This window comes from Mastomys coucha, unplaced genomic scaffold (genome assembly GCF_008632895.1).
Source record: "Mastomys coucha isolate ucsf_1 unplaced genomic scaffold, UCSF_Mcou_1 pScaffold13, whole genome shotgun sequence".
Lineage (NCBI taxonomy): Eukaryota > Metazoa > Chordata > Mammalia > Rodentia > Muridae > Mastomys > Mastomys coucha.
The window spans coordinates 60,326,509-60,354,473 of NW_022196895.1; the positions used below are offsets into that span (position 1 = coordinate 60,326,509).

A 27,965-nucleotide genomic window follows, 5' to 3' on the forward strand; every position below is an offset into this window, starting at 1 on the left:
ACAAATTCCAGCCCAGGCTACTATACCCAGCAAAATTCTCAATTACCATAGATGGAGAAAACAAGATACTCTATGATAAAACCAAATTTACACAATATCTTTCCACAATTCCAGCCCTACAAAGGATAATAGATGGAAAACATCCAACATAAGGAGCAAAACTACACCCTTGAAGAAGCAAGAAAGTAATCTCTGAACAAATCCACACAAGCCTAATTCTATCTCTTACAACAAAAACAAGAGGAAGTAATAATTACTTTTTCTTAATATCTTAATATGAAAATTAATATTATCAACATATCCTAATCAATTGAAATCCAAAAACATGAGGAATTAGAAATATGTTGATTTTCATCCAATGATCTCTCTAATTTGGTAATTGGAGAAATAGGTCCAATATTATATAATCCATATACACTTTCAGCTTGTTTGTTCATGACAGTGTCTTGCTGCATGCAACATGATGGTCTTGAGATCTTGCTTCTCCTATCTCAGCCTCTCTATTAGTAGCATTGTTTATTTCATGTTTTTACACTTATACTATGGTTTTTCAGAACAGCGTATATATTTTAAAAGTATTTATATACCCAAAAGTAATGTAGACAATTAAATTGGGAGGGGGCTTGTAAGAGAACAACAAAGTGTGAGACTGAAGGCTTTGCTTGACGTTTGTAACTCTTGTATCAAGTTACCACAGTAAGAACCACGATCTTAAGCTCTACTAAATGCAAAACAAACAAACAGAAACACTTTATATATTTATGTTCATTTAAGAAAATATTAGTAGTGATGTATTATTTTGAAATAGACAGTTAATAATAATACGTTTGGAATTATTTAAAATTTATATTGAGAAAAACGTTTATATTTTCAGTATTGCTGTAGACAAGCATCTACATAAGACTGTTAATTAATTGTTGTTTTATATCAAACAACTTTTATAATACTCACTTTTATTGTTATAATATTTTATAAATTTTAAAGAGTATGATAAAAAAAGATATTGTAGGTATTGAAAGGGGGGTCTCTGGGAGGAGTTGGGGTACAAAAGGAAAACAAGAATGTGATTTAATTCTATTTACTTAAAATGTTTTTAAATGTTAACAAATTCAGATAAATTGAAATCATGTAACTTTTCTCATCATATTTCAATAAAACTTAAAAAAAAAGAAGTCGTTAAGAAGGTGGAAATGTAAATGAGGAAGAAGCTATAAGGAATACATGGAGCCTGTTTCAAAGACAAAATGGGAGATGCCTGGACTGTCACATGAGGTGCCCTAGGAGAGCAGTGTGACCCTAAGTTCTGACTACACAATAAGGACCACTGGCAAGCGAACACAGGCGTCTGTTGCCACACAAATAACCACTTTTAACTTACACACTTTTGAGAACAGACATCTGTATGTTAAGGGACATTTTGCAAAGCAAGATAAAAATATACCTTGAAAATACTAAGATCTGACTTATTCTCCAATAATATATTACCAGTTATTTTAAAATTGTAGGTTCCCAAAGTAAATCAAAATTCAAACTTCTGGATGCATGTGAAAGATTGGGCATTTTAACAGTCTCTCTGTCTCTCTGTCTCTCTGTCTCTCTCTCTCTCTCTGTGTCTCTCTGTCTCTCTCGCCCCATGTGCACACACACATACACACACACACACACACACACACATATCTGTACACCTCAGTATTTAAGGCACACAACACTTGGAATGTTTCCTCCGTAGATTTTTACTTCTCCTTATAGATATAATAACACTAATATTCAAAGAAACTGGGGATACAAATGTGCTGACCTAAATCTTTAGAAAAATGCACTTATATTTGTGGGTAATAATAGAAGCTTTACCTATAATTAAGAATAACCGGGAGTGGTGGCACATGCCTTTGATCTCAGCACTCAGAAGGCAGAGGTACGTAGATCTTTGTGAGTTCGAGACCAGCGTAGTCTACATAGTGAGACCCTGGCTCAAAATAGCAAAAGCACCAAACAAACATGAATATGGAGTTTTCCAAGCTTCTTTTTTATCTTCAGTCAGATGTACAGAGGACAGCAGGAAGCAATGCATTCCAAGATCAAGAACACAGAACAGTCTGTAGAATGTTAACTCAAGGCCTCACATTGGCTTTGTTGTTGCTGCTGCTTTTGTTTGTTGTTGAGTTGATTTGTTTTTGAGCTAGGGTCTTACTATGCAGCCTCGGTTGTCCTAGAATTCACTATGCTGATCAGGCTCGCCTCATTCATAGAGGATCAGCCTGCCTCTGCCTGGGATTAGAGGTGTGAGCCACCACACCAGGCTAGGATGGATTTTTAAGTTAACCAGTAACTAACCTATAACTGAAGGACAGACAGACACAAAAATAAAAACAGCAGCATTTTCCATATTCTGTGGTAACACAGCATATTCTGTGATAACACAGGCACTTCTCTTTTCAAAATAGAAACAGCCATTCCCTTTACTCCCTTAATAAAAATTTCTGGGTAGACGTTAAAATAAGTTTATGATACAAACCTAGAAAGTGATCTGTTAACCAACTGTATTAAAGTACTAACCAAGCACAGCCACCACCCCCCAGTTGTAGTTCTCAGCTGACTGGCCGATAATTGCAGAAGCACATGAAGCATGCAGTTTCAAAGCAACTGGCCTGACCTCTTCCGTAATGACGGCAGGCCAGATTTGCCATTCAGATTTCAAATCCCACCAGCACTCAGACTCCTGGGATAAGTCTGCCAGGGATACAGCCACCTTCGCGACATCCTTACCCGTAGTGGAGCAGCTATACTGTGGATACTGTGTGAACGCAATGGCCCTTTCTAGTCCATCTCTCTCCATCTCTTCAATTGCCTCTTCCGTCAAGGGATGGACGTACCGGAATCCAATATAGTATTTGTGAGGTGCTATTAGGAAGCACAAGCGGAAAGGAGAAGGGATTAATCTTTATATAGATTCCTCAGAGCCACCAAACATGGTGTAATGGCCAGGACAATAAATGACTAACCTAATTTTCTACAATGCTGATATGGTGAGCAAGTTAGGACATGCCTGGCATCTTGTCCATCATTTAGCAGGCATGGGGATGCTTGGTCATTCTCTGAGATTGGCAGTCCTACTTGCCTACCTAACATGATCATCTTTCAAATGTAAGCTTTTGTTCTTAATTCTCTGTTCTCATCAGTCATGAAGAGGCTGAAGGAAATAGAGTAGAAAAGAACCCTAAAATCAGTATGCCTAGCTGGGCATGGTGGCACAGCCTTTAGTCCCAGTCTCAGGAGGAGGGTCTCTGTGAGTGTGAGACCAGCCTGCCCTGTACAGTGACTTCCATGACAGCCAGAGCTACACAGTGAGACTCCATTTCATTTTTAAATTCTTAGTACTCATTCTTGGCATGTACTGTCTGCACTGAGCAAAGTGGCATCTGCCTGTGACCTCCAACACTCCAGAAGCAAGAACAGAAGCCAAGTTAAGGCCTGCTGGGGCTACAAGGCAAGCTCAAGGCCAGCCCGAGTTACATTGCTAGAACACTCGAAACCAAACCAACCAAACAAACAAGGGCTGCTGGGGCTTTGTGGAACAGGACTCTGGTCACAGCACAAAGTCCCTCCTCGGGCAGGACAACTGAGTCCGAAGTCAGTGTGGTCCAGAGCACATTCAAGGCCAGGACTGAGTACAGAATGAGACCTAGACTTGGGAAAAAAGAAAGCAAACCAAAAAGGTTTCTGAGCATTGCTATCGGACAAGCCCTGCCGCCTGAAGGAAGCAGGGAGCAGCAGGCGTGCCCATAAGAAACAGAGAGCAGCTAGGCTGCCTGGAAGAGCCTCAGGCTGACTGCAAAAGATGTCCAGCCGGTGGAGAAGCCTGCTGGCTGTGCAGTGGGCTCCAGGTCCCAAATTTTGTGAGTTGTCACCCATGCTGTGGTGGGCTTTGGTGATGCGGCATTTGAGGTAATACTGTTCCTGTAAGTAATTCTTACCCGTATTCCTGTAAATAAGCTCAATAAAACTCATTGGTTCACCAGTTTATCCTTATTTTGACCTATCATCTGTTTCCTATCTGGGGAGAAGACGTTTGTTCATGCCTCCCCAGAAGTACTGTCACTCAAGGGGACATGAGTACCAAGGCCCACCAAGGGCTAGGAACCCAAGGAGAGCTTCCACGGTCCAGAGAAACAAAAGGCAGCTCCCAAGGGAGGCGACTCTGCTGCCTGAGTGCACGTGGTCAGGCAAGCTGGCTCCATGGAGGGTAAATGCAGTGTGCTCATATTCTTCCTGTATGTCGCTGCCACATGCTCAGTGCACCCAGACCTGGAGGTCGGATGGATGGGTGAAGGATGCATAGGTATAGGAATCAATGGGTAGACATGTGGGTAAATATACAGACAAATGGACAGACCAAACAGAGGAGAAAAGACAATTTTATGCCATATTGAGTGACTTAATGACTTGTCAGGCAAGCCACTGAGCTTAGCCCCAAAGTTGCAGTGAGTCCTGGCTATTTTAAAAATAAATCTCTAGAGGACAGAATGCTCAATTACTAGATTAAAAAGCTACCTTCCCAGCAACTTCAAGTACAAAATGAATACTATGATCCTCTGATGGCTTACACAAGCAGAGGAGAATCAATGTCAGAACCTGCCCACATGTAAACTCCTGGCTTTGCATTATATGGCCTTATAATAAAATGACCAGATAGTAAGTGGAAAGACACTTTTGATAGAAGGTGGGAAGGTGCTCTGGGACTCTGTTCAGCCAACCTGGGAGCCTGAAGCCATAGAAAGTCTGGACAATCAACAGCTTCCACACAGTGACCAGAGAAAAATGGGGAAAGGGTGGGAAGAAGCATTCCTGGCTGGTTTGTTGTTCTTTGTTTGTTTGTTTTGAGACAAGGTCTCTATGTAGTCCTGGTTGTCGTGGAATTCACTAAGTAGACCAGGCTGGTCTTGAACTCACAGAGATCTGCCTGCCTTTGCTCCCAAGTGCTGAGATTAAAGGTGTGGGCCACCACTCCTGGCTTTGTTCTTCGTGGGGGTGGATGCTATAGTAACATATAAACCAAAAGGACTGGCACCTTTCTAACTCTTCTTTCCATTAAATAAATTGCACATCAAATTCACTACCATGATAAACCTGCAAGAATCAGAGTTTATTCTCTAACAAGTAGGGGTGGGTAGAGACAGCTAAGGTTTCCTGCCATATTTAAAGAGATGCATTGTGGTCTGTATGGAGGGATTGTGCATGAAAGGCCCCTGAGCCACAGAAATGGCAAGACACAAACCCGACAGACAGAAGTTGGCCGAACAATCTTGTAAGTGAGATGGTCTGCCGAGGGAAGAGAAGAAGAAAAGGCCCACAGCAACAGCCTTACCTCTGAGCATGGAATATTGCCTCTTCTTCACAACCTAGCTCAGCCTAACTTTAAACTTCCTTTTGAAAGACTTTCCAAATTTTCAGTGTGTTTACTTGTAACACTGGAAGTAATTTTTGAAAGTTTTACAGTCAAGGGGATAATGCCTTGGGAACTCAGTTTAGATGACCATGAAGTATGTATTAATAAATTCACAGATCAATACCAGGACCAAGAACACGGATCAGTGGATAAAGCACTTGCAGTACACGTGAAGACTCAAATTCAGATCCAGGAACACATGAGAGCTGGGTAGGTGAGGTGGCCACCTGTAACCCCAGCACATTGAGGGCGAAGGTAAGAAACCCCAAGGCAAGCTGGCTAGCTCAGACTGGCTAGATTGGTGAGCTCTGAGTTAAGCTGAAAGACCAGGCCTCAGTATATGAAGTGGAGAGCAATGGAGGAAGCCCAAACACTAACTTTGGGCTTGCACATGCACCCACATTCATCCACACAAATATGCACTCCACACACATGTGCTCCTACTGTCGCAAACATGCAATGCATACATAACAGTCACACACACATACTCTCCCACTCACACACATACTCATACACTCTCTCTCTTCTCTCTCTTACATACACACACTCTCACACATTCTCTCTTTCTCTCACATACACACATACTCCCATTCTCTCTCCCTCTCTCTTACACACACACACATACTCATTCTCTCTCCTCTCTCTTATACACACACACTCACATTCTCTCCCTCTCTCTCTCACACACACATACTCTCCCACTCACACACATACTCATACACTCTCTCTTCCTCTCTCTCTCACACACACACTCTCACACATTCTCTCTTTCTCACACACACATACTCTCATTCTCTCTCCCTCTCTCTTACACACACTCACACATTCTCTTTCTCTTATACACACACATACTCTCATATATTCTCTCTCCCTCTCTCTTACACACACACACTCACACATTCTCTTTCTCTTACACACACATACTCTCTCACACATTCCCTCTCCCTTTCTCTTACACACACACACTCACATTCTCTCTCCCACAGGGTTTCTCTGTATAGCCCTGGCTGTCCTGGAACTCACTTTGTAGACCAGGCTGGCCTCGAACTCAGAAATCCGCCTGCCTCTGCCTCCCAAGTGCTGGTATTAAAGGCATGCGCCACTACCGCCCGGCCTCTCTCTCCATCTCTTACACACACACACACTCACATTCTCTCTCCCTCTCTCTTACACACACACACACTCACACATTCTCTCTCCCTCACTTACAAACACACACTCACATATTCTCTCTCCCTCTCTCTTATACACACACACTCACATTCTCTCTCCCTCTCTCTTATACACACACACACACTCACACATTCTCTCTCCCTCTCTCTCTTACACACACACACACACACACACACACACACACACTGCTAGTGCTCAGAATCTACTTGCCTTTGCCCCAGTGCTGCAATTACAGGAGTGTACCCCCATTCTCCCACATGACTCTGACTTCTACCTTAATAAGCCTAGCACTGCATTAATGTGAACAGCACACCTGTATCAGGGGACAGCTCATCCAGCAGCTTCACCATGCCTTCTCCTTGCTTGGAAGTCCACATCTTGATGGGGGATCCACCTCCAATTCTGCGATACTGCTCTTGAATTTTGGGGGTACGGCGTTTGGCGATGAATGGTGCCAGCTTACTAAATCATTGGACACATAAGTGAGTGGATTTTATCCCACGTTCACAATTCAAGATACATTTTCTACTCACTAAAGAAGAGATGAGTAAAACTTCTTAAGGACAGCCAAACAAGACCAGTGGTCAGGAATGTAGCTGAGAATGTAGCTGTTAGAATGTACCCTAACCCCTGACAACTCAGCAGGGATCTGAGAGCTCACCTCTGCACTCCACGAGGGGTCTATGCTGCACACTCGGGATACCTCGCACCCATGACCTGGATGCTGCTAGCTGCCATCCTACATGCTGAATCAGGGGAGAAAGCACAGGCAGCTTATGTTGGTTCTGGTGGTGGTGTTTGGTCCTGTGAGCCTGAATCTGGACCCTCATAGTGCTGGGCAAGGACTCTGCCATTGAGCTGAAGCCCCAGGACTGGCCCCATTTGTTTTGAATTTTGGGACAGAATCTCACCATGTTACGCAGACAGCCCTTGAACTACAATGTCTGGCCCTGGGAGCTACTTCCTCAGCCTCTTGCTGCACCAAGCCTAACTCACACAGGGCTCTGTTAGAAGCAGTTTTTGTTACACTTACTAGTGTGGGGGGGCACGCGCACACGTGTATGCATGTGCACGGGTATACAGGTGTGTACACATGCACATGTGTGTATACATATACTCTGGTACTAATGTGGTGGACAGAGGACAATTTACATGAGCTGAATTGGTTCTCTCCTTCTACCATGTGAGTCCCTCCATGATATGTACACACACACATACATAAACACACACTAAATAAATAAAATGTAAAAAGAAATTTATCCTTTGGTGTTACGAAACAGGTTTTGGTGGAACAACGTAAAGCTTAAGTTTCAACCAAGACTTTCTGATGCATCTATAAATATTGAGTGCAGTGCTAAGAAATTTCTCTAGAAAGCAAAAAGTAGCTTTTATTTTCTAAGACCACTACCACTGCAATTATACATTACAAAAACCATTTCTCAACAGTAACAGAACTGGAGTTACGAGATTAGAAAGCACTGAATCGAACAGAGGTAGGCCTCAGTATTAAAATATCAAAATTCTGGAGAATCAAAACCTCACTTTGGGACTGGAAAGATGGCTTAGCAGTTGAGAGCACATACTGCTCTAGCAGAAGACGCCAGCTCTGTTCCCAGCTCCAGCACCCGTGCTGGGCAGCTTACAGCCACCTGCATCTTCCGTTCCAAGGGATCTGACACCCTCTTCTAGATCCCTTAGCTCATGTATCCACACACGCGCACACACACACACACACACACACACACACACACAATTTACAATAAAAAGGTTTTTTTTTTTTTTGGAGACAGGATTGGTTTCTCTGTGTAGCTTTGGCAGTCCTGGAATGCACTCTGCAGACCATGCTGGACTCAAACTCACAGAGATTCCTCCTTCTGGGACTAAAAGTGTGAGACACCACCACCGGACTTAAAATAAAATCTTAAATAAATAACCAAAAATAAAATTGTCACTGTTGCACAATGCAATGTATTTCTTTCTATGAACATCCAGGCACACTCTGTGCCAAGGCCAAGGCAAGTTTATCTATAATCGTACCAAAGACAGTGCCTTCCCCACTCACCAAACGCCTTTAGAACACTGTGGAACTTGCCATTTGCTCATTGTGTGTGTATGGGGGAAGGGGGTGAACCCTAGGCAGAGGTAACTGTGATGATGGTTTGGAAGGACTCCGCAAAGGGTGAACGTCACACATTGTGCCTTCCTGGACAGCGAGTCAGCTCACCAGCAGCAGGGATTGGCACATTACCAACAGTCAGCAAAGTGGATGATAACAGATTGCTTCTGGCAACCGAGTTAATCATTTCTAAGACAAGAGAATTAGGACAAAGGGAAGAGATTCCCGTGCCCTGACTAACAAGCCAACAAACAAAACAAACCTTCGAATCTGAAGCTGAAATCTCTCTCAGAAGAGGCTACTCTTTACCACGGCTCCACTCTCGGTGTCAGACACTGTGCTTAGTAGGATGTCTGCAGCTTGGCCGCAGTGGTGCTCACCTTTAATCCCAGTACTCAGAAGGCAGAGGCAGGTGGCTCTCTGTAAGTTCCAGGCCAGCCTGGTCTTCAGAGGGAGCTCTAGGACTGCCAAGGCTACACAGAAAAACTTCTGTCTCAGAAAAAAAAAAAAAAACAACCCCAAAACCAAACCAAACCAATCCAAACCAAAAAACAAAGTATGTCTGTGTGTGTAAGGAGGCACATGTATATTTGGGTGCAGAGGTGTGTGTGTGGGGTGAGCTTACTTGTGTGCATATATAGACCAGAAAGTGACCTTGAGGACGGGGCTTCTCCCTGGCCTGGAACTGACTAAGGAAGCTAGGCTGGCCAGCCAGCTTGCCCTACAGCATTTCCTTCCCAGTGCTGGGATTACAGCCACAAACCAACAAATAAAAAACAAACAAACAGGGGCTGGTGAGATGGCTCAGTGGGTAAGAGCACTGACTGCTCTTCTGAAGGTCCAGAGTTCAAATCCCAGCAACCACATGGTGGCTCACAACCATCTGTAATGAGATCTGACACCCTCTTCTGGTGCGTCTGAAGACAGCTACAGTGTACTTATTCAAAATAATAAATAAATCTTTAAAAACAAACAAACAAACAAAGATGTGGATTTTAAGAACTAAACTCTGAGCCACCTCCATAGTCCACACTGCTATTAATTTAACAAAATGAATATTAATCCTGTACAGCCGCATATGTGGACAGTGAGGTACACAAAACAGGGCTTACGGCCACACTGTAAACAAGTGTCTACCAATGAAGTGCAAGCTAAATATATAATCAAAACAGTCACGAGAAAATTTGACAGATCTATAGCATCGGTTATAAAAAAAAACAGTTATAAGAAAAAAATCACAAAAGTGACAAATAAGAATAAGAATTCACATTTGTATAATGAAGTGGGAAGAATACTGACAGGTATACACATGCTCAGATGTGCACACATTATTTCAAATAGCACAGGAATAACATTTGGTTAACTGGGGCTGGAACTCCAGGTGAAAGGGACATTTGCTTCTTAGTGTGAATATATTATTTGCATAGTTATAGGAATATAATACATGAGTTAATTTCTTTATTGCAAACCTTCTTTTGAAAGGAAATGACAGGAAAGAAAGCAAAGAAGTAAGAGTGGAAGGGAGGAGAGAGAAGCCATACCCCGCCCTCAAGTACAGGGAGGGATAGCCATTGCTGCTTCAGCGTTATTCAGGGGTCAAGGACCAAGCACAGACACATCCTTACAAATGTGCAACGCTCCCAGGGCCTGGGAGGAGCGGGTCCAAGCAGCCTGCTTGCTAACTGGCTCTCCTACTGCTGGGCTCTGCACACCATTTCCTTCTCCTTCCCGGCAGAAGGGGCAAGTGCTGCCGTGCCCACAGAAGGCCAGAGCTGCCCAGATGACAAACGCACCCCACACAGCACGTCTTACCTCTGAATGGGAAGTGTCATGAGGTCCCGGTCCAGGAAGAGCCTCTGCAGGAAGTCTTGAACTTCTCCCAGGGTTTCAGGGCCTCCCATGTTTAACATTAATATGCCGGTTTTGGGCTTCCTGCACAAGACAAAACAGTTCACCAGCCACACTTCCATTTGCTCAAGATAAAACAGTTCACCAGCCACACTTCCATTTGCTCCCGGGCAGAAGTTACTTCAGCTGATAAGAACCTGCAGGCCCATCGCTGCCATCACAGGGCTGTCTCCTTGAAGACACAGAGGGCCTCCGCTTCTTCACGGACCCACCTCAAACGCTGACCCTTGTCTCTAGGCCAGCCCTAGGTTGACATCAACTATTTTCCTGTCAGTCTAGAACAAAGATCCAATTCTTTAGTGACAGAGAGTTTAAGAAATCAAAAATTGGGCCTGGAGCGATGGCTCAGCAGGTAAGAGCCCCGACTGCTGTTCCAAAGGTCCTAAGTTCAAATCCCAGCAACCACATGGTGGCTCATAACCACCTGTAATGAGATCTGATGCCCTCTTCTGGGGTATCTGAAGACAGCTACAGTGTACTTACATAAAATAAATAAATAAATCTTTAAAAAAAAAAATCAAAAATTGTTCAGAGGCCAAAGGGCACTGTAAGTGTTAGTCCTTCGTAAGTACATAGGTCTGGCTTTCCAAAGGTTAAGGTTCTTAACCTTAATGCTAAAATTAAAGTCCAACATCTTACCTTCAACATTATTTGGTGAACTCAATATGTAAAGCACACACTCACCACACTCTACCACAGACTGAGTTCTGTTACACGAAGGAATGTCCCCCTTGGATTTGAACACCCCATGAGTCTTTTACTTGCTCTTTCATCTCTTCCTGCCTCTTGGGTCGTACAGGAAGTTATCCCTAAGCTAAATAGGACCTGCCTGCTTTCCCTTCGCTGTAGAGGACTCTCCTGTGGCTGTTTACTTAATATCCTGAGCCTCCGCATGCTGGCTGGCAATATTCCATACCCGTAAGGGTACACGTCTGTGCTAACCTGTTTTGGTTTATTTTTGTCAACTTGAAAACCAAGCAGAGTCACTTGGGGAGAAGAAACATCAGTAGGAAAAGTGCCTCCCTCCCAATGGTCTGTGGGCATGCCAGTCACACACTGTCTTGAACTGGCGCACAGTAGTGTGACCACTGAGTAGGTGGTTCCAGGTTGCATAAGCGAGGTGAACAAGCCATAGGGGAGGAGGCCAGTCAGCACCATTCCTCTGTGGTCTCTGTTTCAGTTCCTACCTTGGCATCCCTCAATGCCAGCCTGTTGCCTGCAAACCAAATAAACCCTTTCCTCCCCAAGTTGGTTTTGGCTGATATTTTTGTTATAGCAACAGAAACCAAACCGGGATACTTCCTTATCTCGGCTGTGACAAGCAAAAATGTCTCCAGGCCTTAGAGAAAGAAGGCATAATCCTCTTTTCACTAAGAGGATTAGGCCAAGCTATTCTACTTAAGATGTTACAAAACTCTGTGTGCGGATATGTGGCGCCTGTGTATGTGCACAGGTATGGGGAGCACGCGTGCCCATCAGTGCACACGCAGAGGCCAGGGCCTTAATGTCTGCCGTCTCCCTTTATTGTCTTCTACTTTATTTTTCAAGACAAGGTCCCTCACTGACCTGGAGCTACCAATTCAAGCTAAACTGGCTGAATAGTGAACCCCTAGGATCTTCCTGTCCCTGCTCAACTCCCCAGGCTTGGGGTTATGACACACAAAGCTGTGCCCAGATTTTATGTGGGTGTAGGGACTTCAACCCATACTGAAAGCACACCCCTAACCCAGAACCATCCCCCCAGCCCCTACTAAACTTTTCTCACACAAAAATGCTACAACTACACAGAGCTGTTGAGTTCTCTTGCTCCTAAACATGCCAGATGTACCACCACCTGATGAGATGACAGTCTCCCCTAATCTTCCCACCGAGACCACCCATCTTTCCCCTGAGTTCTTATCTTTTCACCCTCGAAATCTGTGACTCCTAATAAATTAAGTGCCTTTTCCTATGGATGGCTGCCAGTTGACAGATTACTGGTTGAGAAAGCCCCGGCTAAAAGACTGACCTAAGCCACAGAGGGTATCAAAGTGCAAACGGGATTTAGAACTGTGCTTTCCATCCATAACACCTGAGCTCAGAACAAGAGTGGCTGTAAAGCGGATGTCACTCTGCCCTGCTCACGTTTTTGCAAACCCGTGTTGATTTTAAACATGAAAGAGTCGCATGTGATTTGAAGACGCCCCCACACACGCAGCACTTAATTCAAAACTGTGTTGTGCATGGTGAGTGGTGCATTAGCCTGACTCCTCTCTGTTTTGGAGTATGAAGGGCAAAGCTTTAATCAAGGGTCTCTGTCTCTTTTTCCCTCCAGACAGACCACACCTGAGACCAAGGTCTGCCTGGCCACGGCTCTCTTTGTCTGGACGTAAAAGTCTGCACAGCGATGACATGTATTTTAAAACTTACTACAAGAAGTTTAAATGCTTTGCATTTGTTACATGCTGGGACTTTGAAAGTGCAAAGCGTTTCCTTTGAACCATGAAATGTGCAAAATAGGAACCAAAGCTCATCAGTTAGCAAACGGTCATTTTTTTTCTATGGTATCTAGATAGCACTGATGCTATCTTTATTGTTATAAAATCTCAGTTCTAAATCTAAAATATATCAGTGGCCCAAGGATCTATGTTATTTCTAGAATCAAAACAATAGGAAGCAACCAAATCCACACCAAATTTACACATGTGCACATGCAATAGCCCCCCAGCACCCCTCCCCCCACGACACAGAGACAGAGAGAGTGAGCACACACAGTTAGCACATTCCACTCTTGTGTTTGTCTTATCTATGGCTGCCTTGATACTGTCCCAGCAAAGGTAAAGAACAACAAAGGAGATGGTGTGGCCTAGAAAAATCTAACAAATAAAAAACAACCAAATTCCTCCTGAAAGCCTGTGGACTCCTAATCCAGTACAGTGGCTGGCATCAGAATAGTCCCTGAGCATACTCCTTACTTTAGCATCTCAAATATTCCAAACTAGATGTAATCAATGCGTGGAATGTAGGCTTACATAACTAAACTGTGACTTACTGAAAATACTCCTAAACTACTCAAGATAGCTAACATTGACTGTCACCTTGATAGTTTATAAAACCACCTAGGAGATAAGCCTTCAGTGTGCCTGTAAGCAGGCGTTTAGACTGAGTTCCGTGGGGTGGGAGGATCTACCGTAACCGTGGGCGGCGCCATCCCACACACCTGGGAATGAGTGAACAGGAGAAAAGGGAGCTGAGCAACAGGATCATCTCTCTCTGCTTCCTGTGTGCACGTGTAAAATGTGATCAGCCACCTCACACTCTGCCACCATGATGTGCCAGTAAACTGTGAGCAGGAATAAAACCTTCTTTATGTTGATTTTGTAAGGTATTTTGTCACAGCAACAAGAGAAAGCAACATAGAAAGCGTGTGTAGATTCATGGTGACAGTAGATAAAAAAATTGTGAAATAAACCGGGCAGTGGTGGTGCACGCCTTTAATCCCAGCACTTGGGAGGAAGAGGCAGGCAGATTTCTGAGTTCAAGGCCAGTCTGGTCTACACAGTGAGTTCCAGGTCAACCAGGGCTACACAGAGAAACCCTGTCTCAAAAAAACAAAACAAAAAACGAAAAAACAAAAAAAAAAATTGTGAAATAATCCATACAGTATTGTTTGCATGCCAATAAGGATATATAAGTACATAATACAACACTAGATGGTAAGATTACTATGACTTTTAAATCCTTTCTTTCTACCTTAGTTTTCTATTTTTTTTACAATATTATATAAAGTCACTTAGTAGAACCTAATTTTATTTAATTTTATCAATTAATATAAGGCCATTTTTATTACTGACTTTTGCCACTACAAATTATAACAATGAAATAATTTTTCCTCCAGGCTCCTCATCAGACCAGTTCTTCGGCTCACACTAACACTTTTCTCAAGTCTTAAGGGACCATAGGGACAGAGGGCCAGCGTCCTGCTAAGCATGCCCCTAGCCCAAGCTGCTTATGATGCTTCCCATGTTACCCTCTAACTCCATATTCTAGGAAGACAGAGTTGAGGGGAAGGGATTTGGGACCTACCCCTAATCCCATATCTTAAATCAACCTCAGTTTGGTAGCCTTCAGTCAATGAGCCCATAACACAATGAAAAATAACCATCACAAAATGAAAACACTTCATTTACATGTTCGTGGTGGTTTGAATGAGAATGTCCCCTATAATCTAGGGCATCTGAATACTTGGTCCCTAGCTGGTGGTACTGTTTGGATAGGTTTAGGAGATCTGGCCTTGCTGGAGGAAGTCACTGAGGTTGGGTTTCCAGGTTTCAAAGACTCATGCTATTCCCAGTTTGCTCTCCCTACTTCCTGCTGTGGTTCCAGAGGGGAGCTCTCTGATGCTGCCCCAGCTGCTCCGCCTTGGAAACCCTCAGAACTAGAAGCCCAAATAAACTCTTCTATGAGTTGTGGTTCATCACAGCAATAGAAAAGTAACCGATACTCTGTACAACTCTAGAGTGACGTCTTGTTTGGCAGGAAGATAATGATGTCACTATGACTCAGCTAATTCCTTCTTAGACCTCCTGAACAATTTCCTCTGTATAGAATTTGCTCTTCTGTATCACAGAGAAGAGGCCCCGTGGGCATCTGTGGCTTCTGTTGCTGAAGAAAACACACGCCACGGTTACTGCCTGCATCCCCAAAATACCAAGAATGAATGAAGTCCACTCTATTTCCTCAATCAACTACAAGCCATAGCATGACATTGGCAGCTATGTTTGTTATGTGAAAACATTGCTTAAAAGTAGCAATGGAAGATTCTCCTGGAGGCGTTCTTGGTAGGTTAACTACTTATTATCCTTTACAAAGCATTTGTTTTATAGGCTGAAGTATGTTCAGTTCATATAAAAAGTTCTGGTATACACGCAATTGATTTCATATATTGACATATACCAAGGCCAGATTCTTTTTTTTTTTTAAAGTTTATTTTTTTTATTACATGTAAGTATACTGTAGCTGTCTTCAGACACCCCCAAAAGAGGGCATCTGATCTCATTACGGATGGTTGTGAGCCACCATGTGGTTGCTGGGATTTGAACTCAGGACCTTTGGAAGAGCAGTCAGTGCTCTTAACCACTGAGCTATCTCTCCAGCCCCGCAAGGCCAGATTCTTATATGACTGAAGACTATACTTAACTATATGTCCTTTGTAGTCCTTAAAACCTATTATTTAACAGATGTTAAAAGGAAACCAAGAAAATAACATACCATTGCTAATAAATATATTAGATTTTTCTAAGTACCTCTCCCCATAGGTTGCTCAAACCCATTCATGTTTGTCACAATAGAAAAGAAAAACAAAGAAAACCTTATTTGAGACAAAAGTTACCTCCTTTCTGGTTGAACTTGGGGTTTCGCAGTTTTGGCACGATGCGCTTTCTCCGTAGTGGCTGCTACCGCGGCACCGGACTGGCACCTCCATGGCTGACAGGCCCTCGAGCTGCCAGGCACCACTGTGACAAAATTAAAGTGCTAGCATGAAATCTAGTTGGAAAGTAATTTCTTTTCAAGAGGCCCTCAGGGCATAATTCCTGGCTTTAAATTTTAAAATGGTGCTACAGCAGAGGTGATTTTCCCAGCATCTCTGCAGGCAGGTAAACACACTGAAGGCCTCTTTCTCCCGTGGTCTGGGGTATAAGTTCCCTTCTCCGGGGTGGCCTGATCTTTTTAGAAGCTACCCATAGCTTCTCACCATGCCCTGGCTGCAAATTTTGCTCAGATCTCATCCCTACATCCTCTGAGGAGAGGTAATGGGGCACTGTGGGTCAGGTCATTCAGAGTAGAAACTGGGCCAGTTCCCAACTAAGTGTGGATCCCATTTCTGTCTTTAAAGCCTTCTGGGTAAAGCATCCATGACAGGAACCTCAGGACTGCCTTGTGCTCTGACAATGAGAAGGAGGAACACTCTTCTCAATGAATGCACCATGTGTAGAGTTCCCAGAGCCCAATACTCTACATGACAGACCAGCCTCCCTGGACCCAAAGCTCAAGAATCCCCTCTCCACCAATCCCAGAGTCTCTACAGGCTTCTTCTCCACATCTGTCCTCTGAAGGGCAGATGTTACCATCCATATAAGCAGTTTGTGCCATTCAGGGTAGCCAAAGGGTAGCAGGAAAGAAGTGGTAATAGGAAGAGAGGCAAGAAAGCTGGCGGGTCAACATTCTCAAGGTCTCTTCTCTGCACGGGTTTAGGAGAGTTCAAGACTGCCTCCAGACAGTTATAAAGGTCTACTGGTTAAGGCTGAGGACAGGTCCTGCTAGTCTATGTGAGACACGCATGCCCCTTTCTATACTCCACAAGATTACGGGGTGTGCCAGGAAAAAAAAAAACGGAACCAAGATGTATGTGTGCCATGCTGAGTTGCAACATGTAGTATTGGTCCTTAAACAGACTATAAAGTTAAACTGAAACCACAAATTAGTGCTGAGGAAGATAACGGGACGGTGGAACTACTGCAACCCACCATATGCATGCAACCTCCTTTCCCACTCTCATAACACCAGGTTACAAACTAGTCTGAGATCGGTCATCTTCTGCCTTTACTCCCCTCTAAGATCTCCTATGAGGGTAAAGTTCAGTTTGGATCAAACAGGCCTGACTAAGTTCAGATCTCTACTTCACAGCAGTGTGGCCTAGGACAGACTAGAATCTCACAGAGCCTTAATTCCCACTCTAGAACAAGATGAGTCTTTACTGGGGGAAGTGCTGAAGATTCAAGAAAAAAAAACAAGAGGAATGTTCTGTAACATCTGTCACATGACAGGGGCTAGTATAATAAAATGGTTTCATTTGGAAATTTCTAGAGAAGAGCAACCACACCTGCTCCAACTTCTTCAAATCACCCAAATGGAACAAAACAGGAGAAACTGGTATCTCTGGCTCGCCTAGATGATTTTTTTTTTGATTTATTTATTTATTATATGTAAGTACACTGTAGCTGTCTTCAGAAGCACCAGAAGAGGGCATCAGATCTCATTACGAGTGATTGTGAGCCACCATGTGGTTGCTGGGATTTGAACTCGTGACCTTCGGAAGAGCCGTCGGTGCTCTTCCCCACTGAGCCATCTCACCAGCCCCTCACCTAGATGTCTTTATATCCAGATTGCCAATGTTCACATGGTGGGACATGCCTGGAAAGGACATGTTCACATGATGGAACATATCTATGACATACATGTTTATGTGGTGGTACATGCCTGTGACCATAGCATCAGCAAGCTGAGGCAGGGGGATTTTTAATTTGAGACCAGCCAGGGTTTGTGCCAGACTCTGCCTCAAAACCAATAAATAAAACTACTTCATGCACACTCCCAACAGAGCCCCCTATATGAGTTTATGCTGGGGAAGCCTTACTAAACCAAGGCAGAGTGGGAAGACTGATGTAAAGAAGTTCAATTCCACTCAAATGAAGTTTCAAACACCACACATCCCCTTGTTTTAGACGTTTAAATATGAACTGCACGATGTGATCTAATCAGGTATTCAATCATATATTCTGTCTCCAAGTCCCTGTATGAATGAGATTCCGTCTGACTCTCTGGGCAATGATAACAGAATTCTGACTGATGGTCATGAATAAATTTCTTTCTGTGAATGTAACAAAAGGGGCAACAGCGGGCGGGGGGGGGAGGAACAGGGGGGGAAGGATAGGACCAGATTATTCCCCAGCTAGTACTCTAGGGTTTCCTAGTACAATTCCCAAGCTTCCTAACTACTACCATGCCCTTGCTTACAAACTTCTTGTCTGCCTATGACCACATTTGGGTACTGATAAGGGATCCTTCCTCCTGAGACTTACGATGAACATTCCCCTCTAAACACATCTCTAAAACATCCCTCTCCAACTACCGGGCTATTACAGATATGAAAGGGTATAAGCAGCAGGTGGTCAGAGAAGATAACAGAAGAGGCGAGTAGGCTCAAAGTGTCATAGGCATGCATAAAAATATCACAGAAAAACCCAAAGTGTACAAAGTTACATATGCTCACTAAAAAGAAATAAGATCCTACACTATCTCAGAAGCAGGGGCTGCTGGGGAAAGGGGGCTGGCTCCTCAGATTTGGCCAGTTATTTTGATCTTGTTGTTCCAAAGGATTGTAACAATGGACAGGAAAAGGATTGTCACTGTCTCTCACCCAACACTGTGCTGTAAATCCATGGTAGGAGAACTTTCAAAACCAATGCGATTTCTGGACCATTTAAAAATTAAAATATGGGCTGGAGAGATGGCTCAGTGGTTAAGAGCACTGACTGCTCTTCCAGAGGTCCTGAGTTCAATTCCCAGCAACCACATGGTGGCTCACAACCACCTGTAATGGGATCCAATGGCCTCTTCTGGTGTGTCTGAAGACAGCAACAGAGTACTCACATACATAAAATTAACAAATGCATCTTTAAAAAAAATAAATAAATAAAAATTAAAATATGTCAGGACTGGAAGCTTAGGTGTTAAGAGTACCTGCTGCTCTTGCAAAGGACCTGAGTTAAGTTCCCAGCATCCACATCTGGCAGCTTACAAACACCTGTACCCCAGTTCCAGATCCCATGCCTAGGGTAGCTGCACTCACATGCACAAATCCCCACACATACATAGTGTCTCATACACACACACACACACACACAATTTAAAGCAAATCTTCAAAAAGAATAGAAGTTTTACTTTGAGCATATCATGAAGAAAATCTCCATGTATCATATTGACAACAGTCTCCTTTTACAAATACTGCATAAATGAAGCAGAAGACATTATGGATAAATATATGTAGCTTAAACATAAAAAAGAAAAAAAAAAAACAACTCAAAGAAGGAGAGTTGGCTCAGTGGTGGACAGCACTTGATGCTCTTGCAGAGGACCCAGCTTTGGTTCCTAGCACTCACAAGGACCTGTACTCCAGCTCCAAGGGGAATCTAGCCTCTGTGGGAATCTGTAGTCCCATACTTATACACAGACACATAGTTAAAAATAAAAATAAAGTTTAAATAGATGGAAGCGAGCACAATAAAACCATCAAATAATGATAAACTCCAATTTTATATATTTCAAAATATTCAAAGTAAAATAAAAAAGTCACATGATAGTTTTTTTAAAAAAGCGCATAGAAAAAACTTTTTAAAATTTTAAAAAATTGCCAGGCAGTGGTGGCACACACCTTTAGTCCCAGCACTTGGAAGGCAGAGGCAGGCGGATCTCTCAGTTCGAGGCCAGCCTGGTCTAGAGTGAGTTCCAGGACAGCCAGAGCTACACAGAGAAACCCTGTCTCGGAAAAAAAAAAAATTAAAAATTTGCATAGACCTACAGAGTTCTTGACTAAGAAAACACAGAACTCTGTGTGTGTGTGCTCGCACACACTATATAACACACCAGAGGAAGCATTTTATTAATTCTAAGTTATAAAAAGTATAGAATAATACATAAAACTGTTTTTTCCCAGTTTTGCTTCTAGAATTCAGTTGCAGAAACCACTCAAATTTCCTCTTAGCTAATATTATTCTTTTCCTGTCAACCAAAATGATAAAACTATGATTAGGTGGTAACTTTGTAAGGTGGTAGCCTTAAAAATTGGAGTGGGAGCACTTAGCACAGAAATTTGCAACTAGTTAAAGTGCAAAGAACGAAGCGTTCCACCGCCAATGGCCACATCATACCCGCCACCCACAAAAAAGTCTGGGAACATGGCAGAAAAAGGAGTAGAAAGACGGTGGAGGGCGAGGGCACAACACCGACCACTGGACATAACAGGACAGTTGCACCATGACCTCATTGCGGCTGTGGCTGAGACACAAAACCTACACAAGATCAAGCCAGTCAACATTCCACCGGGCTCCCCCAACCCTGCCTAAGGAGCTAATGTCAACTGATGGCCTCTGGAGAAGGGGGAGTCAGGCTCTTTTGAAAAGGTGTGGCCCCCAATAAATTGTCTATGTTCTAGTGGGTGGCTCCACACCCATGGGTGTATGGATAGCATAAACTGGATTTACCAGTTAAAAAAGAGGGGAGGGGGAGGAAGGAGGGAGGGAGAGCTGGACAGAGGGAGGGGTGGGGAGTGAGCATGAATCTTGACAGTAGGAGAAAGTACTAGAGGTGAAAATATAATGCATGCATATATGAAATCCTCAAGAAATAAAAAATATATTTTTTAAAAGCACTGGGGCTTGTAATACAGTTGGAATTGAGATATACTGAGGCTTTTTGAACCCTTTCACTTAGTTACTTCTGACTTTCACTTCTCATATTGTTGCATGACCTCCAATCTCGGGTCTGTTGGACTTTATTTGCCAGTGTCCTTGGGGAGCTGATCTTCATTGTACTAATACAGTATACAGTGTACTAGTACAGTGCTAATACAAAGGCACCAGTCATAACATGTGGATGTTCAGGGTAGATTTTCTCCACCCGAAGGAGATGTCAAATTGACATTATTAGGAAACTCCTTTGAAACAGGCCAGGTCTAGTCACCGTTCAAATTCTTATCAAGTGGGTCTATTTGTGGCAGTCTTTCACATCAGTAACAGTACGGAGCTCTATGCTCTGAACTTCACCTGCATCCCATTCTTCACAGCAAATAAGTTGGGACCCTGGCTCAAAGTATCCTTTTGCTCAATTTTGTCCCAACTAAGTGTGTTCCACCCAGGGTCCCAGCTCATCTAGTGGGCACACACCCTACATTCACAAACTGTACCTGCAACACTTAGGTCTCATTTTTTTCTTCTTTAGATATCCTACAAAAACAAAAACAAAAAACAAAACAAAACAAACAACTCTAGGCCTCCCCACGGTGGGTCCTGCCTGCTACCCAGAAGTCGAGTCATTGTCTGGGGCAGAGCAGCAGTAGGCACTGTGAAAGCCATCAGCAGAGAGCGAACTGCAAGGCACACAGATGCCAACCGTGACAAGGACGCCTACGTTACGGTTCAGGTGTTAGGTCCTTCAGAGACCTTCCAGTCATCACTAAATCAGCCGCTGGCTCGAGCCTCCCGGTTGGCCCTTGCGACCTGAAACCGCGGCCTCCCGGACGCGCCTCACGTTCGCGAACGCGGGCGGACGCAACCCAACTTACGCGGCTCGCGGAGCAGAGCGCCCGCAGCCCGCAGGGCCGCAGCCATGTTGGCGCTGGCCGAAAGCATTTCCGGGACGGCCGGGGATCCTCTGCGGCGGCGCTCCGGCGAGGCCCCGGGAACGCCGACCTGGCAGCGCTCCGCACCCGCGCCACAGCGCCTTGTCACGGCGCCCGGCGCAGTCGCCGGCAGGGGCGGGGCCAGCAGGAGCTCCGCCCTCGGAGGTGTGCCCACGAGGGCGGGGCTTCTAGGCCCGGGCAGCTAGAAGCCTTCCTAGCTGGATGCTGCAACAGACCGAGATAAGGCTTGGAGACCAGCTCTTGCCACCACGGGTCAGCGCACCTGAATCCCGCTAGGTCTGCGGCGCCAGAGGACCTTCCGGTCGCTTCTGCCAACCTGGTCTAAACTGGAACCACAGCTAGGACTCAGCAAAAGACTTTCTAGACGTTTCCATAACTGTCCTTAGACGTGCCCATGTTTTTGCCTCCCTTCTCCAGTTTGGTGGCTTTGTGCAGACACTTTCTCCTTATCTCTAGAGAAGAAAGAGGGTGGAGGTTTTGTTGGTTTGGGGCATGCGTGCGTGGTGTGTGTGTGTGTGTGTGTGTGTGTGTGTGTGTGTGTGTGTATAGCTCCATTCTATGCTACTTTGGCATCACACTTTTTTTTTGTAGCAGAGTTTGACACTAAGAAACCAGAATAATATTGCTGGCATTAGGAGGGGTGGTCAGGAAGCCCGATGCAGATAAAAAAGGGCTGTTGCCTGCACATCTTGTAGACAACACATTTTTAGGTTTTGTGGGTGGGTTGCTGTCCTTGGCCTGCAGGGAGCTGGCATTTACCTCTGCCCAGGTTTCTGGGGTACATATCCCTCCACTGGGAGTCCCGACTGACTGCGGAAAGTGGCCACTTCCAGATCCATATCCCGCCTCCCCCACTGCTACGAGTCTCCGCTAGAGTCACCCACAGAGCAGAGAAGAGAATGGCCAACAAATGACTGGCCCAAATTGAGACCCATCTCATGGGCAAGACCCAATCCTGGACACTATTAATGATACTCTGTTATGCTTGCAAGCAGGAGCCTAGCGAACTGTCCTCTGAAAGGCTCCACCCAACGCTGACTAAAACAGATACAGAGACCCACAGCCAAACATTAGATGAAGTTTGAGGAGTCTTGGTGGAAGAGGTGGGGCAAGGATTTGAATGTCACAAAGAGGATAGGGACTCCACAAGAAGACCAACAGTGTCAATTAACCTGGACCATTGAGGGCTCCCAGAGACTGAACCACCAACCAAAGAGCATGCATGGACTGCCCCCCATATGTAGGAAAAGTACAGCTTGGTCTTCATGTGGGTCCCCCAACAACAGGAGAGAGGGGCTGTCCCTGAATTTATTGCCCCCCCCCAACAGGTCTGCCTTGTCTGGCCTCAGTGAGAAAGTATATGCCTATCCTTCAGTGACTAATCTGTGGGGAGGACAGGACGGAGGTGGGTGATACCAGGGGTAGGGGCTCCCCCTTCACAAAGGAGAAGAAGGGGGTGGGGGGATGAGGGGAGAAGCGGTGAGAGAGGAGGACTGGGATGGGGAGGGGCTGATATTTGGGATGTAAAGTGAGTAAATGAATGAAGACATTTTTAAAAAGTGTTGTGGAGAGATTTAGCAGAACAAAAGAACGGTATTTTGAAAGGCTGAGAGTGCTCTAGGAAGAGAGACCCATAGGGTAGGACCGATAGAAGTCCTGGGGGGGATGGGAGGGAGGGGAAGAGGGATGGAGGGGGGAGAGAGGAAGGGGGGAAGAGAGAGAGGGAGGGAGGAAAGAAGGAAGAAGGAAAGTAGGCAGGTAGGTTAGCTAAGAAGAGATGGAGTCCAGATCAACCTGAACTTTAGCTTTCTGTGGCTAAAATCTGAGCTCTTGGCTTCACTGGTTTATTGTGTTTATAAGGCCAATGTAAACTCTAATGTATGTAAGGACAGGATTTTCAAGCTCAAGCAAGACGTTCCCTGAGAGGTGTTAAACTATCTCCTACTGAGGACAGAGTCCAGACCCTCACACAAGCCAGGCAAGGGGTCTGTTACTGCCTCAGCCCCAGCAGGCCTCTTTTTACATTTTGAGGCAGGGGTTTGGAAGGTGCAGGGGCAGGCCTTGAACTTGCCATCCTCCTGCCTCAGCTTCCCCAGTATCTGGGATTGTATTATTGAGCCACCAAGCCAAGTTGTTTGCCAATTCTTGACTCTCAAAATCAAAATGGGGGCTGGAGAGATGGCTCAGTGGGTAAGAGCACTGACTGCTCTTCTAGAGGTCCTGAGTTCAAATCCCACAACCACAGGGTGGCTCACAACCACCCATAATGAAATCTGGCGCCCTCTTCTGGTAGTCTGAAGACAGCTACAGTGTACTCATTTAATAATAAATAAATCTTTAAAAAAATAAAAAATAAAAATGGTAGGTATTGAGATTGCCCTAAGGAGAGACTGGGGGGAAGTTGAGAGATACAGGCAGAGAGAGAAAGTAGAGACTGGCTTTCTGAGGGGGCTGCTGTCTTTCTCTTGAGATAGGTGGAGATGAGGGGAAATGCCTGCACAGGGACAAACATCTGGACAAAATGGCGACAGAGATGGGAGGACCCAGGAGTCTTATAAAATGCCAGTGCCAGTCCCTCGCCTATCACATGGAATCAACTCCGTTAACCCCAGAGTACCCATTACAGGGTGACCATTACAGACAGGGCTGCCCATCTAAGGCTGGAACCATCCTAAAGTTCATTTAGAAAATGAACTACAGAGGTTCTGCAACACACTTAGAAGTGCTGTTCTTCACGGTGTAGAGATGAGGCCACAGGTCTAAGATGTCTTGTCTGTGACCTCTGGGAGGCCCTGAAGGGGTCACTCTGCCACCCTGGGTGCTGGCCACTCCTGCTAAGCAGAGATAACAGGAGTTTCTCGACCCCTCCCAGGGACATGCTAATGATTAGTGACAAGGCAAAAACGTGGCCAAGATCTATAGCTGAGACAGGTTAAATTTACATTCGACCAGAAAGCAAAAAAAAAAAAAAAAAAAAAAAAAAAAAAAAAAGAGAACTGACTGTAATGCTTTATTCCAGACATTAATCCAATTAACATTCTTTTAAAAAATTAATGGGCGCCGGTGGTGGTGGTGGCGGCGGCAGCGCACGCTTTTAATCCCAGCACTTGGGAGGCAGAGGACAGCAGATTTCTGAGTTCAAGGCCAGCCTGGTCTACAGAGTGAGTTCTAGAACAGCCAGGGCTAAACAGAGAAACCCTGTCAAAAAAAAGTTAATGGGCCTTTCTTTCCCTTTACTTACAGGTTTTTTTTGTTTGCTTTGTTTTTCCGACTTTGAAAAACTCACTGGAAAGTCTCTGTATGTTAAGCTTCTTTTTTTTTTTTTTTTTTTTTTTTTTTTTTTTTTTTTTTTTTTTTTTTTTTTGGTTTTTCGAGGCAGGGTTTCTCTGTATAGCTCTAAGCTTCTTGATGTACACACACAGTGGATTCATGGGTTGTAAAAAAAAGCAACGCTTGGGCCGATGGGAAGCTAGCTAGACAGGGAATGTGCTTGCTACAAGCCTGACGACCACCTCCATCCAGTTCCTGGTGTCTGTGTCGGGAGGGACAGCACTGACTCAAGAAGCTGTCCTCTGACACACGCACACAACAACCCTCATGAGCGTGAACACACACACTCGAAACAGAAAACAAGCAAAGGAAAATGCTGTGCTTTTGAGTTATTTTTGTAATTTGTGTCTAGGTCCCTTTAACCAGTTACTCTTCTGCCTCCACATCCCGCGCTGCTGGAATTACAAGCCTGAGCCACTAGGCTAAGCCTTTTTGCTAACTTTTGACTCTGATAACAAAAATGATATTATTTGAGGTTGTGCTTACATCAAATCCAACAGCTTCCCAGTGAATGTTTTTTGGGGGGGGGGGGTTGTTTTGTTTTGTTTTTTTGAGACAGGGTTTCTCTGTGTAGCCCTGACTGTCTTGGAACTCACTCTGTAGACCAGGTTGGCCTCGAACTCAGAAATCTGCCTACCTCTGCCTCCCAAGTGCTGGAATTAAAGGTGTGCACCACCACCACCCGGCCCAGTGAATTTTTTTTTTTTATTATTCTTAAGAAATAAAAGCAGGTAAAATATACTTCATATGAATTCTACTTAAAGCTGATAAACACACACACACACACACACACACACACCCTAACCCTAACCCTAACCCAACCCTAACTCTAACCCTAACCGGCGTGCTTGCGTGCGTGCGTGCGTGCGTGCGTGCGTGTGTGTGTGTGTGTGTGTGTGTGTGTGTGTGTGTGTGTGTGTGTGTGTTTGCTCCTTTATTTTCTTGAGACAGGGACGCCCACAGCCCAGGTTGGCCTTGAATTTACTATGCAGCTGAGATCATCCTGAACTCATTGGTCTTCTTGCCTCCACCAGTTAAGCACTGGTATTATAGGCATATTCCACCATACTTGGCTTCAAAAATACAGTTCCTGCTGGGCATAGTGGCGCACGCCTTTAATCCCAGCACTGAGGAGTTGGGGCAGGTAGATCTCTGAGTTTGAGGCCAACGTGGTCTACGGAGTGAGTTCCAAGATAGCTAGGGAGAGAGATCCTGTCTCAGGAACAAAAAAAACCAAAAAAACAAAAAAAAAAAAAAATGTGTTCTTAGTCCAGAAGTTGTGAGTTCTGGATGCTGGGTTACAAAACATTTTGAAAGTCCTTAAAAGGCTAAATAAATATGAGATTTACATATGTATACATGTATATGCTTCCTCCCCCATCCCCCCCCTCAAGCTTACACTTTTTTAAACAAAATTCTATACCAATTCCATTAGCAAACAGAAGGCAGAAAGACACAGGCTTTGTGTTGACCAAGATAAGCAGTATTACCACCAGGGAGAAGATTTGTCTGAGCCTGGGTGACTTAATTAGTGAATAAAGCACTTGCCTGTCACAAGCAACACTCTGGAGTTCAGCCTGGAGTTCTAAATAAAATGAATTTGTTGGTTTCAGCTCAGTGCTCCAGGGAAGGGGAGACTCCCCTAATTCATTATTTGCAGTGATTGGCACCTCTGAGCTACATGAACTAAATTTAGATCACTCGACTTTGTCTCTTTAATCAGAAAGGGACTGGGGGAAGGGATTCCGTGCAAGAGAAACAGTGGCTGGCTCCATGTGACAAATGGCGAGTTTAGAAGAATCACTCGGGGAAATCTGAGCCTTCGTCCTCACAATTAAGACCTAAGCCACCAGATCCAGACCTAAAGCGCCACGTGCTTTGAAACCTTCTCTAACCACAAGGAGTTTGGAGACCATCCGTGCTCACACTCACTCAGTGTGTCCACAGTGAGAAAAGCACTGCCCCACGTGACGGGGAGGATAAAGTGTGGGAAAGTCCTAAAAGAACTGTTTGTCCTCACAAGTAGTTCACTCACTTAGGAGGCCGGTTATGAAGGCGAAGCCTGCTGTCAGTACAACACTGGGCAATAATCCGTACCCACATGGAACTAACGTTCTAGAGGGTCACTTAGGCAGCTGTCTGTGACAAAGACAAAGATACACAACGTAATGTCTGCTGTGGCTTGGGGCCAGGGAGGAAAGCACAGACAGAAGAATGTAGAGGGGCCGGAACTGCTAGTTTCTGTGTAGAAGTCAGACGGGAACTCTGCAAATGTGAAACCTGAGTGGGGGCTTCCGGAAGTTGCCGGAGGAAGGGACCCTTTTGGAGCCTGTAGTAGTTTCCCAGTGTCAACGCGACAAGGTCTCAACAGTTTGCTACTTCTCCGACTCTGAAATTTAGAAACCTTAAAGTATCAAGAGGGCCACGTAACCCCTCAGGTTTGTATGGAAGAACCCTAGCTGGCCATTCCCTATCTTCTGGTGGTGACTGGTAAGGCTTTGAATACCTGGCTATACTGAAAGCAACTAACTTCCTCTGAAGTACTTGTTCTGTAACCCTGTAGCCGGAGTGTACAACTTCTGGGCTAAGAACATGTTTTCTGTTTGGTTTGGGTTTCTTGAGACAGAAGTTCTCTATGTAGCCCTGGAACTTAACTGTGTAGACTAGGCTGGCCTAAAACTCAGAGATCTTCCAGCCTCTGCCTCTGAGTGCTGGGATTAAAGGCACGGGCCACTATGCCCAACAAGAACTGTGTTTCTGAAGTCAGGTATGGTGATATATGCCTATAATTCCAGAGCTTAAAAGGTGGAGGT

General features: G+C 44.6%; 1 protein-coding gene and 1 long non-coding RNA gene across 3 annotated transcripts in view; one reads left to right on the top strand and one right to left on the bottom strand.

The window, feature by feature from the left end:
* Positions 1-21,948, bottom strand: part of Fech (ferrochelatase) — a 36,021-nt gene extending 14,073 nt beyond the window's left edge. The window contains exons 1-5 of one of the 2 annotated variants that reach the window (XM_031365869.1): positions 21,745-21,948; positions 16,015-16,138; positions 10,548-10,667; positions 6,933-7,081; positions 2,767-2,901 (exon numbers count right to left, since the gene is read on the bottom strand). In XM_031365869.1, coding sequence (XP_031221729.1) covers positions 2,767-2,901; positions 6,933-7,081; positions 10,548-10,667; positions 16,015-16,138; positions 21,745-21,811 — 595 coding nt within the window. In that variant the 5' untranslated portion in view covers positions 21,812-21,948. Of the gene's footprint in view, positions 1-2,766; positions 2,902-6,932; positions 7,082-10,547; positions 10,668-16,014; positions 16,139-21,366; positions 21,705-21,744 lie in introns of those variants that run through there. The other variant, XM_031365871.1, reaches the window with a different exon arrangement.
* A 5,391-nt stretch (positions 21,949-27,339) lies between these two features.
* Positions 27,340-27,965, top strand: part of LOC116087269 — an 11,832-nt gene continuing 11,206 nt past the window's right edge. The window contains exon 1 of the long non-coding RNA XR_004117343.1: positions 27,340-27,590. This is a non-coding gene — a long non-coding RNA (uncharacterized LOC116087269). The remainder of the gene's footprint in view (positions 27,591-27,965) is intronic.